Source organism: Cololabis saira, chromosome 3, assembly GCF_033807715.1.
Source record: "Cololabis saira isolate AMF1-May2022 chromosome 3, fColSai1.1, whole genome shotgun sequence".
In the NCBI taxonomy this organism is placed as follows: domain Eukaryota; kingdom Metazoa; phylum Chordata; class Actinopteri; order Beloniformes; family Belonidae; genus Cololabis; species Cololabis saira.
In genome coordinates this window covers 43,517,971-43,538,277 of record NC_084589.1, presented here as the reverse complement: position 1 = coordinate 43,538,277, position 20,307 = coordinate 43,517,971, and the positions used below count along the sequence as shown (strand labels likewise).

The 20,307-nt window shown below is 40.4% G+C and overlaps 1 protein-coding gene across 1 annotated transcript in view; it reads right to left on the bottom strand.

The window, feature by feature from the left end:
• Window positions 1-20,307, bottom strand: part of bbs9 (Bardet-Biedl syndrome 9) — a 208,704-nt gene that overhangs the window by 22,870 nt on the left and 165,527 nt on the right. Inside the window, exon 20 of the mRNA XM_061717987.1 lies at window positions 4,626-4,808. Within this exon, the coding sequence (XP_061573971.1) occupies window positions 4,626-4,808 (183 nt within the window). The remainder of the gene's footprint in view (window positions 1-4,625; window positions 4,809-20,307) is intronic.

Genomic DNA, 20,307 nt, shown 5'->3' with positions numbered 1-20,307 from the left:
GAAATCCCTAGCTGTGTAGGGCTAGATTCATAGCCACTACCCTCGTTTTCAGCACTCCCCCTAGGTGAAAAGAGGAATTGGGACACCACTACCCTCATGGGAACCTGCAAAATTTAGGGGTAGTGCTGAAAAGTAGAGGAAGTGGGAGTATTGGGACAGGGCCATTGAAATGTTTTTTTTTTTTTTTTTTTAAAACTGTCCCTTTGACAAAAACTTCCTAAACTCACATCTCTATCTTTCTCCTCCTCGTGAATCCTGATCTTCAGCCGTCTGTTCTCCACTGTGACTTATTCAGGCTCGTGATGTACCAGGCATTAATCCCCCCTAAAGAAAGCTCTCAGAGTTGGACCTTGCATGTCCTCACCTGCACGGTCACAGCCAAAGTCAAAGCTCAAAATGTGACAAGACAAATTCACTCTGACCTCAAGTTTTCACTTAAAGCCACTAGCTTTTATTTTATGGTGAGATATCACATAATGTCCTTAGCCCTCTCCTTTCCCCATAAATAAAGGTACAAATACAGCTTGTGACAACAGAATCTGACCCTTATTAGCTGCTGATGTCAGTGTTTGTCTTGTGATCACTACTAGTAACCAAACTTAGAAAAGTCCCAAGGTGCTATGTAAGCCTGACAAATTGGTTGATGAGTTAATAAACAAAAGAGAAAGCTACATCATCACTTTTTTTTAAGCACAGCGTCACAGCAATGCACCACATATTGTGCTGTGTTTTCTGAAAATAGCTCGTAAGTCCACCTGTTTGTCTTAATGTTGTGGACGTGACCCTAATTACTGCTAATTTACTTAATGCCATTAATCCCACTGAAAATAACAGACACACACTCCTGCAGTCCCTTAGGGCTCATCGTCCAACTCTCTCTATTTCTGTCTACAATATGTGTTTATGTGTATGTGGACTGTATGATTTTTATATAGTTTGCGTGCAATGTGTGAGTGTGTAATGTTGGGCTGTGAGAGAAGGCTGGAAATAGACTTACTGGTAATGAGAGGTTCAGGGGATTTATCAAAGCCATGGAAAAACTAGCACACACACACACACACACACACACACACACACACACACACACGCTTGCAGAGTTAACCGTATTAGGGCATCACATTAACTTTCATTCATATTGTACAGCTTAACCTAAACCCCAACTTTAACCTAAACCCTAACCATATACATCACCAGTTCATGCTGAACCCCAACCCCAACACCACCCATGATCTTGGGAAGGCCATTCTCCCTCACTGTCATCAGTCTCTGGTCACCACAAAGCCTACTGGTGCGGACACGGTCAGTAATTATACTGGAAAAGATTCTGATGAGGTAACTTCAACAATAATGCAAACACTCTGTGTCTATGAGGGAAGACGTGTTTCATGGTATGACTACAGCACATGGAGGAGCTCTGTTAATGCAGCTTTACAGAGCTAGGTCCTCTAAAACACTGGTTCCCAATAGGGGTGTCACGGTACACACAAGTCACGGTTCGGTACGTACCTCGGTACAGGGGTCACGGTTCAGTACGGGTTCGGTACGGGTTCGGTACAACGGAAAAAAAATACAAAAAGTCCCAAATGTATAAGACGAGTTTTTTCTTCCTTTATTTTGATCATAGCATTTGAAAGTTAAAGTTTGTTCAATTGGCTACAAAACTAAAAAGTATCTCTTATTAAAATGTAAAATAAATAGAATAAAACATTTAACTTGTGCATTAGTGTTTTTAATTTTACCACGGACTGGTTTATGTGAGTGCGGGATGGTATTGTAACGAGCTCGTGCACTTGTAATAAATACTTGAACCCGGGCTCCTCTACTGCTGCATATGGGCAGAGCCGTCTGGGGGCGCAGCATTCTCCATGGGCCTTATGATAGTCATTTTAACGTTCAACAACATCATCTTACCCATCAAACTACATTTATTCTCACTTTTATTGAGCCAAGCCTATAGGCCTATGCTGCAGAAAGCAGAGTAAAGTCACAAACTTGTTCAGAAGAACACACACACACACACACACACACACACACACACACACACACACACACACACACACACACACACACACACACACACACACACACACACACACACACACACACACACACAAGCCTGTCAGCTGTCAATCACACGGCGCTGAAAACTCTGATAGTCACAGACCGACTCAGTTCCATCTTTGATTCAGCTTAAATACAAAAAAAACATAACTGGTCTAAAATTACACAATCTATCTAGATAGATAGACACAGCGGTCTATAACATCATTTCTGAGCTCTATAATAGAGAATAGACTCGGCGGTCTAGTTGAAAACAACACAAGCACATTACAGGCAGCTGGTCAAGACACATTCTGATAAAGACATTATTTAAGAAGGTAACACTGACTCACCAATGGCAGTCGCCTCTTCCATAACCCAAAATAATCCAGGTAACGTGGAAAACAGGGTAACATTCAAAACTTTGTACAAATTTAGTCTTCTTTTAAACTTTAGCGCTAATCTCCTTCACGGCAAATTTGCTGTGACTGTTAAGGCTGATTTATGGTACCGCGTTACACCAACGCAGCGCCTACGGCGAAGGTTGCGCGTCGCCGCATAACCTCGCCGTAGACTGCGCCGTACCCTACGGCGTATGCTCTGCGTCGATTTAACGCAGAACCATAAATCAGTCTTTACACCCAACCCGCTTTGGCTGGCGGCCCCGGTGCGTTCAGGACAGTTGTAAATTAAGAATTAGAACATTTTATCGTTATTATAGCCTACAATTTATGATGATATATGAATTGCACATATATTTATTGATATGCACAGACTAGCACACATTTAGGTCTGTAATGGAACGTGACTTTAGATATTTATAAGGGAAAAAAAACTATGATTGATTTTTTTTTTTTTTTTTTTTTTTTTTTTTTAACTCAGTCAGACGTATTCGCCGTATGACTGCGTGAACCGAACCGTGACCCCCGTACCGTGACGGGACGGGACGAATACAAATACCGTTACACCCCTAGTTCCCAACCTTTTTTCCTTGTTTCCCCCCTACTTGTGTCTAAGACCAGCCGGGCCCCCCGACCCATACGTACTAGCACCAAAATAGTCTTTAATTGAAAGAATTAACATTAATTATGTTTGTTTGATACATTTCTCTTTGGTTTACTCTGTATACATATGACTTTGTTTTTCTCCAATGTCACCAATGTATAAAATACGCACAAAAGGACATAAAAGGACATAAAAATATTTCTGAAAAATGTCTCTTTTAATATGAGACCAAATTTTTTTTAACATTTTTCTTTAACAACCTGTCGGAGTAGATTAAATGTAGAGTAATGATATAATAATAAGGAATTAAATAATTGTGTTTGTCACCAGTGTATAAAAAACCCAAAAAATATTCAAGACATTGATCAATGTCTTATGAATAATTCATTCGCAAATATAATTTTTACATCTGCATAATTTCAAAGCAGACAAAGTTTCGCGCCCCCCCCAGAGATCTCTGGCGCCCCCCCAGGGGGGGGAGGACCCCAGGTTGGGAGACACTGTTCGAAAACATGCACAACATTCACTCATACAAACACACACACAGAAAATAGATGTACAGAAAAAACGGTTACGTGAAAAAATGGTGGAATATTGACAGGTGATTAAAAATACACACACACAAAAAAACCTACAGCTACAGACACTCACGCAAATCTTCACATCTGAAGGCTGCGTTATGGTTCTGCGTCAAAACGACGCCGTGCCTACGCCGTAGGGTACGCGTCGACGCAGACCACACGCCATCACTGACGCGTACCTCCCAAAAATTTTAACCACGCGTCGAGGCGACGCAGACCAAACGCAGACCGAGAGGGCTGTGATTGATTCGCTTGGTAGCAACGCATTTCCGGTTTCCGGTTTGAAGCAGTCGTGAACTTTCAGCGCTCTTTTCTTCGTGTATGTGTGATTTTTTTTTGTTTTGTTTTTTTGCACAATAGTTGTCCTTATCTCTTTCATTCACTGTGACCAGAAAAGTCGGATAAACCATTCAGGAAAAGATTGCTAATTAGCGGTCGCGGGGAGTACTGCACCGCGGAGAAATGGAGTGAAGGAGAAGTCCGAAGGGTTCATGACGGCGTCACGGTGACGGCGTAGGCACGGCGTCAATTTGACGCAGAACCATAACTCAGCCTTTAGTCAGAGGGGGATTAAAAAGCAACATGGGATCCATTCGTACTGAGATCTACTGTGGCTTTGACCTCTGGTGTGAGTTTGTGTGTGTGTTTGGTGTCTGTTCAAACACACACGCAGCGTTAATGCTGAAATTATAAACAGGTAGCACAGAATAAACCCTTGAAGTTGGACTGAGAGGTGAGTGTTGAATAGGGCAAACTGAGTGTGTGACCGAGTGTGTGTGTGTGTGTGTGTGTGTGTGTGTGTGTGTGTGTGTGTGTGTGTGTGTGTGGATAGCCCTCGGGGACCAGAAGTGCTTAATATATTTTAAAAGTTTTCAGAGTGTGTGTTTAAGCTGGGGTTGTGTTTACCAAGTAGCTGCAGATGGATGGACCGACATTGACATGTTAATTGCCTCCTATATATATATATGTGTGTGTGTGTGTGTGTGTGTATTTCTGTACCAGCTGCGGTGTGTCCTGCAGCAGCGGCAGCAGCGTAGCCTCCAGGATGGCCGTCTGGTCCGGGGTCAGGCCCTGCCACAGCGACAGCAGCAGCACCAGCAGGTGTGTGGCGCTGCGCAGACGGACAAAAGCCTCCTCCAGCAGGGCCCGGTTCTTCTCCGCAGCCTCCGCCAGGGCCATCACCTGCAGAAGACAACCATCACTGCATGACTCCTCACTGCAATAACACAGCAGAAATACAAGAACCTACAAGCTTCACTTCCTTTACAGTTACTTCGAAATTCTAATAAAGCAAAGCTGAAATTTGTTTCATCATTTTCACCAGCTGGTGCTGTCTGGTAAATAAGAATGAGGATATTTTGTCTTTTCTTCTGAGTTCACAAAATTGATTATTTGATTTGATTTGATTTATTTTATTTTTGTACAAAACAAAAAAACAACACTTCATGAGAAGTTTAAGAAAAAAAAACAACAAAACAAAGAATTTCATCCTTTAAAACTTGCTATCTTGATTTACATGTGCCAAAAAAGGAGTAGGAAGATTGTGAGTAAAAATGCAGTGTTTTATTTAATAAAAAAAAAAAAGAATCAAAGATATTTAAAGATGTTGATTTGAGTCAAAATCATGAATCATCCCTTTGCTCTTTTTGACCAATTTCTCTATAAAACAAACATTTATCCTAAAATTCGTGGAGCGTTGACCTCACAGCCTGTGCCAACAGTTTTATGAGAACTAATAGATAATTCCCTCATTACCATCACCATCGGTTGTGTCAGGTGGCTGATGTACTATTGTTTATACAGTATTACAGTCTTAACAGCTTCATTGCAGCATGGTGTTTTTGACGTGCAGTTACCGGAGCCCAAAATTCAGCAATGTAGTCATCGATGAGTTTAAAGTTTAAAAGAAAGTCTTAGACATTACCGCTAAAACAGTTTTGCAGCTGTAACTTCTGTCACTACTGTTTATTTTGACTTGACAATTTTATTGAGAAATCCTTAAGAGGAGAAAGTTTGAGTTAGAGCATCCGAGGGTCTGAGGTTTGGCAAGATATAAATGATAATAGTAAACTCTCTGACTTTACCATTATTAAAGCAATAAAGCTCCACAAGTGAGCAATGTCAGATTACAAGGAAGACATTAAACCATTTCTCGTTAAATCGCTCTAATTTGAACCAAAGAAACACATATGGATGGAGATAAATGTAGAGGGAGATGTAACTACTAACCCAGCGACGTGGGTGGCACCTGTGGCCAAAGAGGGAGGAAACTGGTGGCTTTCCTACTGGGAATGCTAAGAAATTCCACCTGTAACCGACGGTTCTTGTTGCCAGACTTTTTGTGTCATCTGCAGTTTTTCTGCAAGACCCCAGAATATCATATGTGAGTAAGTTTTGTGGAAATTGTATCGAGCTCAGACTAGTTTGTTTTATCTGTTTTAGTTTCAGTTATTTTTCTTTACAAAACGATCGTAATTATTGTTCTAGCCGATCCGGTTCTTGAGATATAAGGCAAAAACATAAATTGTTAATTATAGCGTCATCAGGAGGTGGACTGACATCATTTTAATAGTATGAATTAATAGTATTTAATAGTATTTAATATTTATTATTTATTTAGTTAATAAATAATAATAAATAATAATAAAAATAATAAATCATTAATAATATATCAATAATAAGTTATTATAATAATAATAAAAAAAAAAAAATAATAATAATAATAATAATAATAATAATAATATAATAATACATAATAAAGAATTATTTAATATTTATTTAGTATTTAAAATGTATTATTATAAGTATTTAATAGTATTTTAATCTATGTACCAAGTTTGGCTGATGTCCAATGTATATTTGTTGCTGCCCATGGACATGGACAAAATATAGCAAGGTTCAAATAAACTTCCCGCTACATTTACATTGCATGCTCTGGGGATTTATTTTTACATATGCTTGGCTTTCATGCAGAAAAAGAGGGATTTTCTTAAAGCCATATCATATTTTTCAGATAAATTCCAAGATAAACAGATCAGAGCAGAAGGTAAGGGATCAGTGACTTTGAAATAAGGATTAGGTAAAGCAGCATAAGTGGGCCTTGAGTGCTTCTAGGTTTGAGTCAAGTACACAGCTCTGGAGTAAACACCATAAAGCAAGGGAATGCATGAACGAGGTGTGGCAGGACCTGGTGAATCTGACCTAGAGCAAGGGGTCAATCCCTCCATCTCTCCATCACTAGAACAACAAAGAAGTCGGGATGAGTGGAGCGGTAAGGACAAGTGATGACAGAGTGAGAGGGATGAAAATGACGACAACAAGAAAAGACAAGTCGGACGACGAGTCGGGGAGAAACAAGAGATGACGCAAAGAAGAGGAGAGAAATGAAAAGAGAGAGAGAGCAAAAGGAAAAGAGGTGAAAGCAGATCTGGGACTAATGGATGACCGTGTGTTCAGATAAATGAGTGATCTGCAGGCCTGACTGCCAACGTATGCCAGCAGTTTGTTTGACAAATGGATCCAAGCCTTGCCATTTGATCCTGCAAAAACAGAAACGGTAGACCCAGAAGAAGGTGTACGTGTGCGTGTGTGCCAGCCAAGCAGTAATTACCCACGTAAGCTGTTTTGATTTGAGAAACATTTAAGTACAAACATTTCGGGACATTAGAACGGCTGCCTCATCTAAGACTTGTATATGAAGTGTAAACAGCGACATTAAGTTTCAACGGACTTCCCTTCATTTCTGTGGTAACCCCGAGAGTCCCCGGCTCTCATTCACGGCCGGGGTCGTCTACCGGTGTCGTGTCAGTCACACCTCACACGGAAACTTCACAAGCACTCATGAATAGACAGTATTTTTACTTTAGGTGTATCGCTCCCTCAGTGACTTAAATATGTTTCAAACCCACATAGTGAAAAACTACCGTATTTTCAGCTCTATAAGGTTCTCTTAACCCTTGTGCTGACTTAGGGTCAAGGAAGGAGGAAGGGAAGAATGGAGGGAGGAAGGAAGGAAGGAAGGAAGGAAGGAAAGGAGGAAGGGAAAAAAGAAGGAAGGAAGGAAGGAAGGAAGGAAGGAAGGAAGGAAGGAAGGAAGGGAGGAAGGAAGGAAGGAAGGAAAGGAGGAAGGGAAAAAAGAAGGAAGGAAGGAAGGAAGAAAAGAAGGAATGAAGGGAGAAAAGAAGGAATGAAGGAAGAAAGGGAGGAAAGAAGGAAGGAAGGAAGGAAGGAAGGAAGGAAGGAAGGCTGGAAGGATGGAAGGAAGGGAGGGAGGAAAGAAGGGAGGGAGGAAAGAAGGAAGGAAGGGAGAAAAGGGAAGGAAGGGAGGGAGGAAAGAAGGAAGGAAGGAAGGGAAAAAAGAAGGAAGGAAGGAAGGAAAGGAGGAAGGGAAAAAAGAAGGAAGGAAGGAAAGAAAGAAGGAAGGAAGGAAAGAAGGGAGGGAAAAAAGGAAGGAAGGAAAGAAGGAAGGGAAAAAAGAAGGAAGGAAGGAAAGAAAGAAGGAAGGGAAAAAAGGAAGGAAGGAAAGAAGGAATGGAGAAAAGAAGGAAGGAAGGAAGGAAGGAAGGAAGGAAGGAAGGAAGGAAGGAAGGAAGGCTGGAAGGATGGAAGGAAGGGAGGGAGGAAAGAAGGGAGGGAGGAAAGAAGGAAGGAAGGGAGAAAGGGGAAGGAAGGGAGGGAGGAAAGAAGGAAGGAAGGAAGGAAGGGAAAAAAGAAGGAAGGAAGGAAGGAAAGGAGGAAGGGAAAAAAGAAGGAAGGAAGGAAAGAAAGAAGGAAGGAAGGAAAGAAGGGAGGGAAAAAAGGAAGGAAGGAAAGAAGGAAGGGAAAAAAGAAGGAAGGAAGGAAAGAAAGAAGGAAGGGAAAAAAGGAAGGAAGGAAAGAAGGAATGGAGAAAAGAAGGAAGGAAGGAAGGGAGGGAGGGAGGGAGGAAGGAAGGAAGGAGGGGTGGAAGGGTGGAAAGAAGGAAGGAAGGGAGGGAGGGAGGAAGGAAGGAAGGAAGGAAGGAAGGAAGGAAGGAAGGAAGGAAGGAAGGAAGGAAGGAAGGAAGGAAGGAAGGAAGGAAGGAAGGAAGGGTGGAAAGAAGGAAGGAAGGAAGGAAGGAAGGAAGGAAGGAAGGAAGGAAGGAAGGAAGGAAGGAAGGAAGGAAGGAAGGAAGGAAGGAAGGAAGGAAGGAAGGAAGGAAGGAAGGAAGGAAAGAAGGAAGGAAGGGAAAAAAGAATGAAGGAAGGAAAGGAAAAAACAAGGAAAGAATGTACGAGGGGAAAAATGAAGGAAGGAGGGAGAAAAGAGGAAGGGAGGAGGAAGGAGAGAGCAGGAGGAAAGAAGAAATGAGAATTAGGTCATTCTGACCCAAAGACAGTACAAGGGTTAAAATCCTTAAATTTTCTCAAAAATTGGCAGTGTGGCCTATAGCCAGGCGCGCCTTATGTATGGATTTTTTTCCGTGCTTATTGACCTAAAACCAATTTTAAGTGGTACACTGCACTCAAAAGTCTGTCAAAATCATGTAGTGCTGGAAAGCAACCATCATCCAACATCTATTCAATGTTACCTTATTATAATTAGACGTCAAGCCAACGTTGGGTTTTTAGCGTAAACCCAATTTTAAAATCTGTATCATAATCCATTTATAATCAGATGTTGGAATACAACGATGTTCCAACCTCACACCAACTCCAGGTGTCTGCTATCGCTGGCAACGATGAACCAATCAGAGAACAGGACGAGTACGACGCTTACCTCCACCACTTTTATTTGTGGAAGACGAATGATCTAAAATGTGAGTGTATTTTTCTGTATTAGTTACAACTGAACGATATTTACGAGTTATTGTGAATGAGTTCAATGAAGTTCAACACACCAGACTCTTTTGTTTCACTTTATATAATGTTTTATCATGTCCCTTATAACCCGGTGCATCTTATGTATGAAAATAGACCCGTTCATTGATATTTTGCCTTATAATGCGGTGCGCCTAATTTTAAGCAAAATCCAGTAGTGCCATTTAAGCTCTATGCAGATATGTGATACTGAATTAAGTGTTTATAGCTCCATTGATCTTTTAATCATAAAGTGGTCACTTCTATGTAAATATTAGTCATGGTTTAGTTCAGACAAATCTCTGAAAGTGACGAACAAATCCTCACCGCATGTTATCGTGAGACTGGGCAATACATCAAGAGCAGTGTGCAACGCTTGTGTCGTGATATAATCACAGTTTTCTCTACGTCATGTGTCTTCATAAGTCATAAAAAGCATCCAGCCGCCGTGTAAAACATGGCTCCTGAACGTGAAAGCAGCAGAAAAATGTGACTTTTCTACATATTTAATCTCAATAGATCGTCAGGGTTTAATTACAACACCCAAAAAGGAAATTTGCTTTCAAATTAAGAAAAATGCAAACATTTACTGTGCTACCCACTTATCAGATAAAAAGCCACAGCAGCGTACCAAACTCTTACAGAAAAGCACCAGCCAGTCATTCACACATCCCAGCCACACTTTAATGGCAACGATGCATGTTTGAATCCTCCATCGCTCACACTCTCATACCATTGAGGGATTTTTCTAAAAAACCCTGGAGACATGAAGCACGTAGACCAGGGCAGTATTCGATATTAACTAATTAATTAATACAAGAAACAAGCAGAAACAATCCTTCAATATGAATTCTTGATATCCTAATGCACAATTTGTTCTATGTAACACACAAACACACACACACACACATCTTCATACCTCCCAAGACCTGCACTCACATGTCCCTAACCACACTCCCCTTGAGGTTTCTGAAAGTGTGTGTATTGATAAAAGGCTCCAGGTCCACTGAAGGGCCCTATTGTTGGCGGTAGCTCGACTCCACACACACTCTGATTGATGCCAGCTGAGAGAACACAAAGACACATTTAGCCTCGGCGGACACACACACACACACACACACACACACACATATATATGAATGAGAGATAGAAGAATATGTACCAACATGTAGCCCCCTAAGTCTCACACTAACATACAAAATGCACCAATACTTGAACAATATACAGGTAAACCAACAGATGCACAAAAAATCTTTAAAAGCACATCCTCAGATAAAAAAAGAGACATATGGACTTCAATATATTTGACTAATACACACACACAGTAGCTGCGTGTGAAGAGCTGAACTGCTGGCGACCTTAAACAACCTGGAGTTGGAGCTGCTCGGGTCAAGACCCCCCGACTCGTCTGCGATAAAGCCTGGACTCTATTCAGAAACATAGAGGGACATTCTGCTGCATCTTAGACACTCACACCTGGCTTACATCTCAATGACAAGGTGCAACTTTGTGAAAGTGTTTTCTTTCAGACTTTCTTCTCGTGGAGACTGAAACTTGAAATTATATACATAAATAAAAAAGAGAAGATGAAAAGACTCCATTTTTACATTCCGTTCAGTCAATCTTTTATTTTGTTTTACCTCCCCGAGCACAGAGAACAACAGCTTCTAATGCCAAATAGCGTTTTTAAATATTCTTGGAGGCACAAACCACACGCAGACACTTAGACAAACAGTCATGATTGTATATTCACCAGTGCAATAAGTTATGCACGCACATGTGCTGAAGTCACAGGAAATGTAGTGAAAATCACAAGCAGAAATCGTGGTTGTCCTTATCTATGGAAACGCACAATTTACAGCACACACACAAGTGAACACATACAAACGATTTGACTTTGTTTGAAAAATTCTGAACTATATGAGGCAAAGCTTTACTTTGAAATGAAGTGAAGGTTTTCTTCCATTTACTTGGAGAACACTGATTTAAATTATGGGTGACCGTTTCATTGATATACATCAAAGCAGTTTCCACGCTCACAGACTTTCTAATCAGTTTACAAATCAATTCCAATACATATATAGTCAAACTGTAGGACTGGGGGTAAACCATTATTTTTAAAACGATTAATCCGGCGATTATTTTATTGATTAGTCAACTAATCTAATGAGTAATTGGACGATTAGTCTAACGATTATATCTTTTTTTACTATTAATCAAAACCATAAAAAACCATAATGTATCCATAATGTATCCAAAAAATCCTTAATAATATAGTTTATTTAGCAAAAGCTTTGCACAGCAAAAACAAAATTGAAAAAAACAAAATAAAAAGGCCAGCCTGTTTACTCCAGTCCAACAAATATTTCTAAAATATTTCTAATATTTTAAAATCGCAGTGCAATACAAAACCATTTTCCAAATGTGTGTTCACAACACCTTAAAAATAACCTATTTGGTTAAAACAGGGCACTGTTTCACACTAAATTACATATTTTTATTGCATAAAAAGTCTAATCATGAAAGGAAACTTTCTACGGCGGATGGAACTAAAAAAAACAAGTTGTTTTTGGTAGGAATCATTTTCCTGTGGCACTTTAGCTACTGCTAACCGATAAAACCTTTTTTAGAGTGGCAGCATTTCTTATACAGACTAGAGAGTTTATTCCAATAAGCGGAGTTATGACCGGAAAACATCAAATGTAGGATGCATTCCATAATTTCATCATGTGACGTTCGTTTTTGCAATTATTTTGCTTATTATATTTTGCAATTACCGGTATTATTGTCCCATCCACCAGAGACAAGGGGATGCCTCCGCTTTAGATGCTCCAACATCGCTGTTGTACTGGTGCGGTGTGCCAATTCCAAAAGGCGTTGGGGACTGAATTTAAAGTATTCCCATACTTTTGATGACATAGGGCTGTTTTAGGGGGGGTTTGCAGGACTTTGTTTGGCATGCCGGGAGGAGGTTGCAGTTTTGGTCTCCATTCTGCAAAGTGCAAACTGTTTGTTTGGGTGACCCACGTGTGCTCGGCGATGCGTCGACGACAAAATATGACGACGATATTTTGAAGTCAGCGCATCAACATCATTGACGCATCGCTACAGGACTATTAAACTCATTTAAGCTTTTCATCCAATATGACCATATTTCTCTTTGGAGTGATAAGTAGCCATTTAAAGACGGATATACGGTTGTTGGTTTTTTAAAGTTACTTTAACTTGAGAAATAGCTATTTTAACGATAATGCAACAGGGCACATCACATGAGCTGGTTTGGAAGCTGTTTTGTGCAAACAATGCACATAAATGTCAGTATAATCAGCATAAAGCTTATTTTGTGATCCCTCCACCACGGACGAGGGCAACTCATTTATATGTTAACATTAACTTTCAGTAATATGACAGGAATCCTGGTTCTTTTGCTGAAATAACAAATTTACAAAACCGCAGCAATTAAAAGGGAATACATTATAAAATACCTCAGAAAATCAGAAAACAACAAATATTATTGTCATATGTACATTATTAAAACCTTTGTGATTTTTTTTTTCTTCTTTTGCTGCATTTGCACAGTAAGAAGAAACATTGAAGTTACACAACAGCCACCTGGTGTGTCGTAGACGCGTCATGATTCTTCCATCACATGTTGGACCAATAAATCTTGAGCTTCCTCTGCCGTTCCCTGTCTTATGTAGCTCAGTATTTTTTCCGAGTTTAGTTTTTTCACTTTTTTATTGGCGGGGGGCAGTGGCAGCAGGTCCCTGGTAATTGTCACACATCAATGAAAATGAGTTAAAGTTTAGACAAGGGGAAGAATAAAGTAAAACAATTCTTGCTTTAATTTTATCCTCACACAAACTGGCAGCGAGAGACAACGTTCCCAGTGTTCTTGTGTGTTTTTCTGTGTGAGCGTATCCCCCACTAAGCTGAAAGATTAGATGTTTCCTGCTCAGTTAGCCATTGCAAACGGTATGGATGAACTCCAAACCACACACACATAGACAAACACACTCGCAAATGCAACATATAGATAGAGGCTTACACACAGCGCCGTCCTATTTGTGTCGGTGGAAAAAGACAGCAGTCTGTTTGGCAAAAAGCAACGTGGCAGAACACACACACACCCCATATGATGGGATGAATATGAAGAGGAAGGAAGAGTGAGAGAAAAAGAGGCTTACAGACAGAAACAGGGATAAAGACAGCATTTTTATACGGAACATATGGAAAGAGAACAGGGACAATGACAGAGTGAAAGAATTTGCTCCAGGAACAGATGAAAGCAAGAAAGGAAAAGGAAAACACTGTGAAAGGTTCAAGTAGGGGTCAATTGAAGCCATAGAGATGGCTATGTGTTTGCGTGTGCACGTATGTGTGTTCAGGCTCAGAGTTTCCATGTCTTAATTAAAGAGCCAATTAGAATCTCAGTTTAGTGACGGCTGGAAACGGAGCACATTTCCTTGTGTAGGATGACTAATAGATACGTTTAAACGGATACGGTTACATGTGCAGGCGTGCACACACATGCAGAGACGGTCGAAAACACAGTCGCCATCACGCTCTCATATAGTTTCATTAACATCTGTTCTGCTAAAATAATAATAAATGTGCTTTCACTAACACAGGACCACATTTCCTTAGTAATGAAGGCAGCGAGCACAGTAACAGATTCATTGCTTCGCTTGAGCATGTGCACAAGTGGGGAGGCCAAATATCTAAATATGCGTCTCATTTAAGTTCCTTTCAGCTGTTGCAAAGTGTGCTGCCAAACACCTGCAGACACACACACACACACACACACACACACACACATACGCACACGTGCACACACACACACACAGGCACATTTTTAGATTATCATCAAATTTAGGAAAACAGGGGTACTGGCCGCCTTTATTAGCTGTGCAGAGTGATTGATTATATTTTTACGCAAAAACTTTGTGAAAACATCTGGGATGTCATCATAGTTTCATCTCTAGAGCAACCATGTAAACTAAAACAACAGCAAGGACTTCTCCACAGGCGGTGGTGGACAACAATTTCTGAATAGAAAAAAAAGCATTTTCTACTAGACAGTCAGCTGGACTGAAACGCAGCAGTACTGAGACTCAGTAGGACTGAAACTCAGCAGGACTAAAGGCTGAATTATGGTTCTGTGTCAAATCGACGCCGTGCCTACGCCGCAGGTTGCGCCGTGTCGCACACCCCACGCCGTCACTGACGTGCAGAGGTGGAAAAAGTACTGAAAAATTGTAATTGAGTAAAAGTATCTTAACTTTGCTTAAATTCTACTCAAAGTAAAAGTAAAAGTACTCATCTAAAAATTTACTTGAGTAAAAGTACAAAAGTACTTCATTTAAAATGTAATTTGAGTAAAAGTTACTTTCAGTTATTTAATGCAAAAAAAGGATGAGTCACGAATCAAATCCAGCACAAGTTGTTTTAATCAACTTGGAGGCGTATTAAAGTACACATCCACACTTAAAAGCTCATCTGAGCTCAGTAACATGAACCTTTTAGTAGTATTCAAGTATTCAAACACAAAATAAAGTGCCCAATGCCCGCAGGATCCTGCTATTCACAATAAACCAAAATAAAATGCCCACAAGATTTTCACCATAAATTTTGTACTCAGTAACGTGAGGGGGTTCAAATGTAGCGAAGTAAAATACTTGGGTCAAAATGTACTCGAGTAAAAGTAAAAATTACATATTTCAAAAACTACTTAGAAAATTACAAATTACTCATAAAAAGTACTCAATTACAGTAACGTGAGTAAATGTAATTTGTTACTTTCCACCCCTGCTGACGTGCACCTCCCACAAATTGTAACTAGGCGTTGAGGCGACACAGACCAAACGCAGACGAAAGGGCTGTGATTGGTTCGCTTGGTAGCAACGCATTTCCGGTTTCCGGTTAGTGAAGCAGTCGTGAACTTTCAGCGCTCTTTTTTTCGTGTATGTGTGATTTTTTTTTGTTTTGGTTTTTTGCATAATAGTTGTCCTTATCTCTTTGATTCACTGTGACCGGAAAAGTCGGATAAACCATTCAGGAAAAGATCGCTAACTAGCGGTCGCGGGGAGTACTGCACCGCGGTGAAATGGAATGACGGATAAGTCCGAAGGGTTCACGACGGCGTCACGGTGACGGTGTAGGCACGGCGTCAATTTGACGCAGAACCATAACTCAGCCTTAAGACTCAGCAGGACTAAGGGTGTGCCTGCTAGCCACCTCAAATGCGGGTAAATCGGATCCATCACATCTCTTTTTTCCGTAGACTGTCAGTTACAGAAACCCCATGAGGTGCTGCAGTTAAGTTCAAGTTCAAGTTTTAAGATTTACTTTGAGGTTATGACTATCATTGCAGCAATGAGTACAATTAGCAAATCTACCCAAGTTTTATTTTGCCAATCAGAGCCAATAATAACCCGAGATATTGTAGTTATTTGATGTAGAAATAAATATTGATTCAAATTTAAGTGTTAGTGGGGTTTATTCTTATTCGTTATAACTTACCATCATCTTACTGTAGAAACATAGTTTGATTTCTTAAGTTGTTATACATTGAAGAAAAAAAGCAACTAATTCATTAATAAAGATTATTGATCTTAATAAATAGAAAATAATGATAAGATTTTAAGAACTACCAAACTAAATTGAAAGAGAAGAGGGAAAAGAGAAGTAACAGATGAGACAGAGACAGAGTAATCTTGCACACGGTTGATGGACTGATCCACGTCTCCTCTGCCAGTGGCTGATTGACAGATATGCAGACAGACAGACAGTAACCACTATTGTCTGTGGTCAAAACAAGCACATGCACACAATACTGATAACACCGTCTGTCTACACTCCCCCTGATAAAACGGGAGGAGATAATGAGAGAGGGACAGACAGAGAAAGGAGAAAAAATTAAAAAGAGAAAAGGATGACTGACAGAGACAAAGGATGTGGTGGAGACAGTAAAACCTGGAGGAAAAAATAAGTTTACTGTTTACTCAAGTCCTATTCAAGTTCTGAAAAAAATGTTTAAGTGATAGGATCTGGGAACTGAACCGGATCTTCTGATGGTTTATCGTTTGCTTTGGAAAGTTTGGGACAACGTACTCAACCATGACTTTCCACTCTCTTACCATTCATTTCTATTCCATATTTTGTTCTATTATGGTAAAAGAAAAAACAAATTGTAACAGAAAAAAACAAATTATCACTGGATAGTACAACTAAGATGTGCAATGCCCATTTTAAACCATTTACTGGCAAGGAAGAATATGTCAAAGCTTGATTATGGCAGGATGGAAAACTATGCTGAGTGGAAATGAACTGGACTGAGGGAGACGAGTGCAGAGGCCTGAAGTTATCAATTATGTCCACTGTCTCATAGCCGATCTTAGGAACCGCTGATATGACGCCGTAGTTTATGGGCATGAGCCCTGTGGAGCAGAATGAGGTGTCTGAGTATTCAGCCAATGCAGACAGGCCTGTCTCCAACCTCTGGGAAGGAGAGGAGACACAGGAGGAGAGGAGACGACCATACGTGGAGGTCCAACGCCTTTAATTGGAAATTAGCTTGAGCAAGGAGATGGGCCAACAACAACTGATGCTATCTCAGAGAGGACAAAGCACCAAAAAGGACAACAAAAAAAACAGAGAAGTGTGAAAAACACGCCTTGTTTCTCCACAAACAGTTCAGTGCTTCTTCCAAACCCACACCTTTGATTAGTCCACATGTTTCATTTGCAAACCAACAATGAAAAGAAGTTGGAGAACCACAGTTGTACTTTAAGGATAGAACTTCCAAGGCCGGTGTCTGACCAACAAACATAAATTAAACCTTCACATTTAAGAAGGTGGACGTTGAAAAACTTTAGCACTGCTTCATTTCCAAAAAGCTAATTCAGTCTATGGCCCAGTCCCAATCCCCCCCTAGTCCTACTTTTCAGCACTACCCCTAAATTTTGCGCGTTCCCGTGAGGGTAGCGGTGTCCCAATTCCTCTTTGCATCTAGGGGTAGTGGGCATAACAAGGGTTAGTGGATATGAATCTAGCCCTACAGAGCGAGGGTTTTCACATGCACACTAGATGACCGAGGGCTAGAAAAATTGAATCGACTGACTGAATTGACTGAATCAAACAAAAAAAACATGGCGGACATTTCTTATTTTTTAGTGAATAAAATCAATATTTTGAGTTAGTTTCTGCATAAAAATGCGTTTTGATTACATTTCTAGCGATATATATTTTACTTTGATAATATTCACTCAGTGAATGTACATAATCACTCGCTTGCCTGTTGTTGCGAAGTCTTTTTCAAACCTCGCCAGAATAAAGGCTGATTTATGGTTCCACGTTACACCAACTCAGAGCCTACGGCGTAGGTTACGCGGCGACGCGCGCCGTACGCCGTACCCTACGCCATAGGGTCTGCGTCGATTTAACACTGAACCATAAATCAGCTCCCGAGCAGGCAGGCTGTTCTCATCCTGAAACTTTGGATCAAATTTCTTAACAGGTGTTATTTGGATAAACTGAGCCCAGGTTGGGGATCTTAACGGTTACTTTTACGCCTGAAAAAATATTAAAACTTAATAAAGTGGCATATCAACAGCGCTACAGCGGAAATTAAAACAGCTTTTAGCTCTCGGCTTCCTGATATGGTGTGACGTATGTGCAAACGTAACTACGCAGTCGCTTACGTACCCGAACGTAAACCATGCAGGGGCGTAGCAAGTGGTGTCCCAATCCCTAGGGAAGATTACAACGGCCCTACGCCTGTGGCTTCATTTTTGGGGTGAAGTAGTAGTGAGTGAGGGCTAGTGGTAGAAAGTAGGGGGTGTATTGAGATTGGCCCTAAGTCAATAATTGATCACTTTGCTCCAAGAATGTGACAGTATTAAGAAAAGTAGGTATAAAGAGTCCAGGGATCAAGTGATCAACACTTATTCTACTGTTTAAATCTCGTTAAGGGGATGTAGTTGAGTGCCACGGAAACAGAGAAGCCTTCAATGTAAAATATAAGAAATGAGAAAGTGTATGTGGTTTCTTTGAATAAATAAATAAACAAAAATATGAAGTAAAAGTCAATTTGTCTGACCTCCTACCCAGTCAACTCTGTCAGAGATGCTTTAGATGGCTGCTGAAACATGGCGGTGTGATTTATGAGGCTTTTCCACTTCGTCAAAGAGTCGGCTGAACTCATGTTTTCCTGGGACAGCGAGTGCTGAAGAGAGAAGCCTTCTGCTTTCCTCCAACACCAGTTCACACGCCCGTAAACAAAGAGCGTTATTCTTTACTTATATGTTGTACGCGCCTTCCCACCATCGCGCCCCTTACCTTGCTCATTTAGCTCATAATGAATCTTTTCCAGCTGTCAGTCTGAAATATGCCCAGGTAAAATCAAAAGCACACTGACTAAACAACAACACCATTACATCTTCAACTAAAACAGGATTCAACACAGACCGATAACTCTGGTCACAATTACCTGATTATTCAGTTAAAGTACTTTAAGGGACATGTCAGCTATCATGAAAAACTTTACATCACATTTTAAATTAAGTTAAAAAAGGAAAAATTACAAAACACCAAATCTGCCAAATACAAATTCTAAAAAAAATTGAAAAAAAATTGAAAAACGATCTGATTTAATCATAGAAAAATGAGCACAATGTCATATTATTAAATCTATTTCTTAATGGCGTGCTATAACAAGCTTTTCTTCCTTTTTGTTTAATTTAATACAGAAGAGAACAAAAGAGATAACTCATTTTGTACATTTTTATCAACGGAAAACGCTTTTTCTTACCGACACACAATAACACACATCTTAAAACACTGTGAAAGCTTTTATGAAAGCTTTTCTATTTAAAATTCACACAGAGATAATGTAGCTGCTGCAGTGTGCTGGGTGGTCCTGGGGGGCCAGAGGCCCCAGACAGAACAGGGGACTAAATTACAACCCATGAACCACTGCAGTGTCACCTATCCTGGGATTAACACCCAGGCTGAGTCCCAGGCCGCCGGTGGCCCCGGGCTGTGAGAGCCGACCTCAGGAGTGTCAGAGGTGGCCAAAGACACGCACACACACATGCACACACACACACACACATGCACACTCGCTGGTTAAGGCCCACCCAGGGCTGAAATAATGAGGGGGTTTGGTCGGTCCAGCTGGATGGAGACAGGAGGGGGTTTAAGGTGGAGGATGGACTGGAGGTTGTAGCTTTGACTAGGCAGCTTTTCTAGTATCTGGAAGAATTAAGATTGTGTCTATATATAAATCTGAGACATCACACTAAGCAGAACAATGACTTTGACACTCTTTCCATCTAATACTGCAGATACCTTTATAATTAATGGAATCCTAATCTATAATCTATAATCCCGTGGCTCTGACACCTGATTTCTCACAGAACAGAAGGTTGTGTTGTAATGGGGATTGAATTAACGCTGTTCACAGGTGTGTTTTGGGTATTGTCAAAGCTGACTTTCACATGAAACAAAAGGGCATTGAGAGCTGTGTTCAAATCCTTTAATGCACTGCACCATCCAAATCCACACCAGCCATAACACGACACTTACCAAAATACAGATCAACTTTAACAGAGTTTTCAAGTCAAAGTGAGACCTTTTGTGAAGAATGAAAACCATGTGGAAGAAATGAAAATAATCTGACTTCACAACTTTTGAACCCCAGGTTATCAGGTAAGCAGTTAAAATATGAAAAAACAAAGCAAAACTCCTGTTATATTCCTGATCTATTTCCGGAAGACTGACCACATTTAATGACTATTGCTGTTTGAAATACACTGCTGGAAAATCCAATATGAACTATAGTGGTAAACATGTTGATCAGTTCT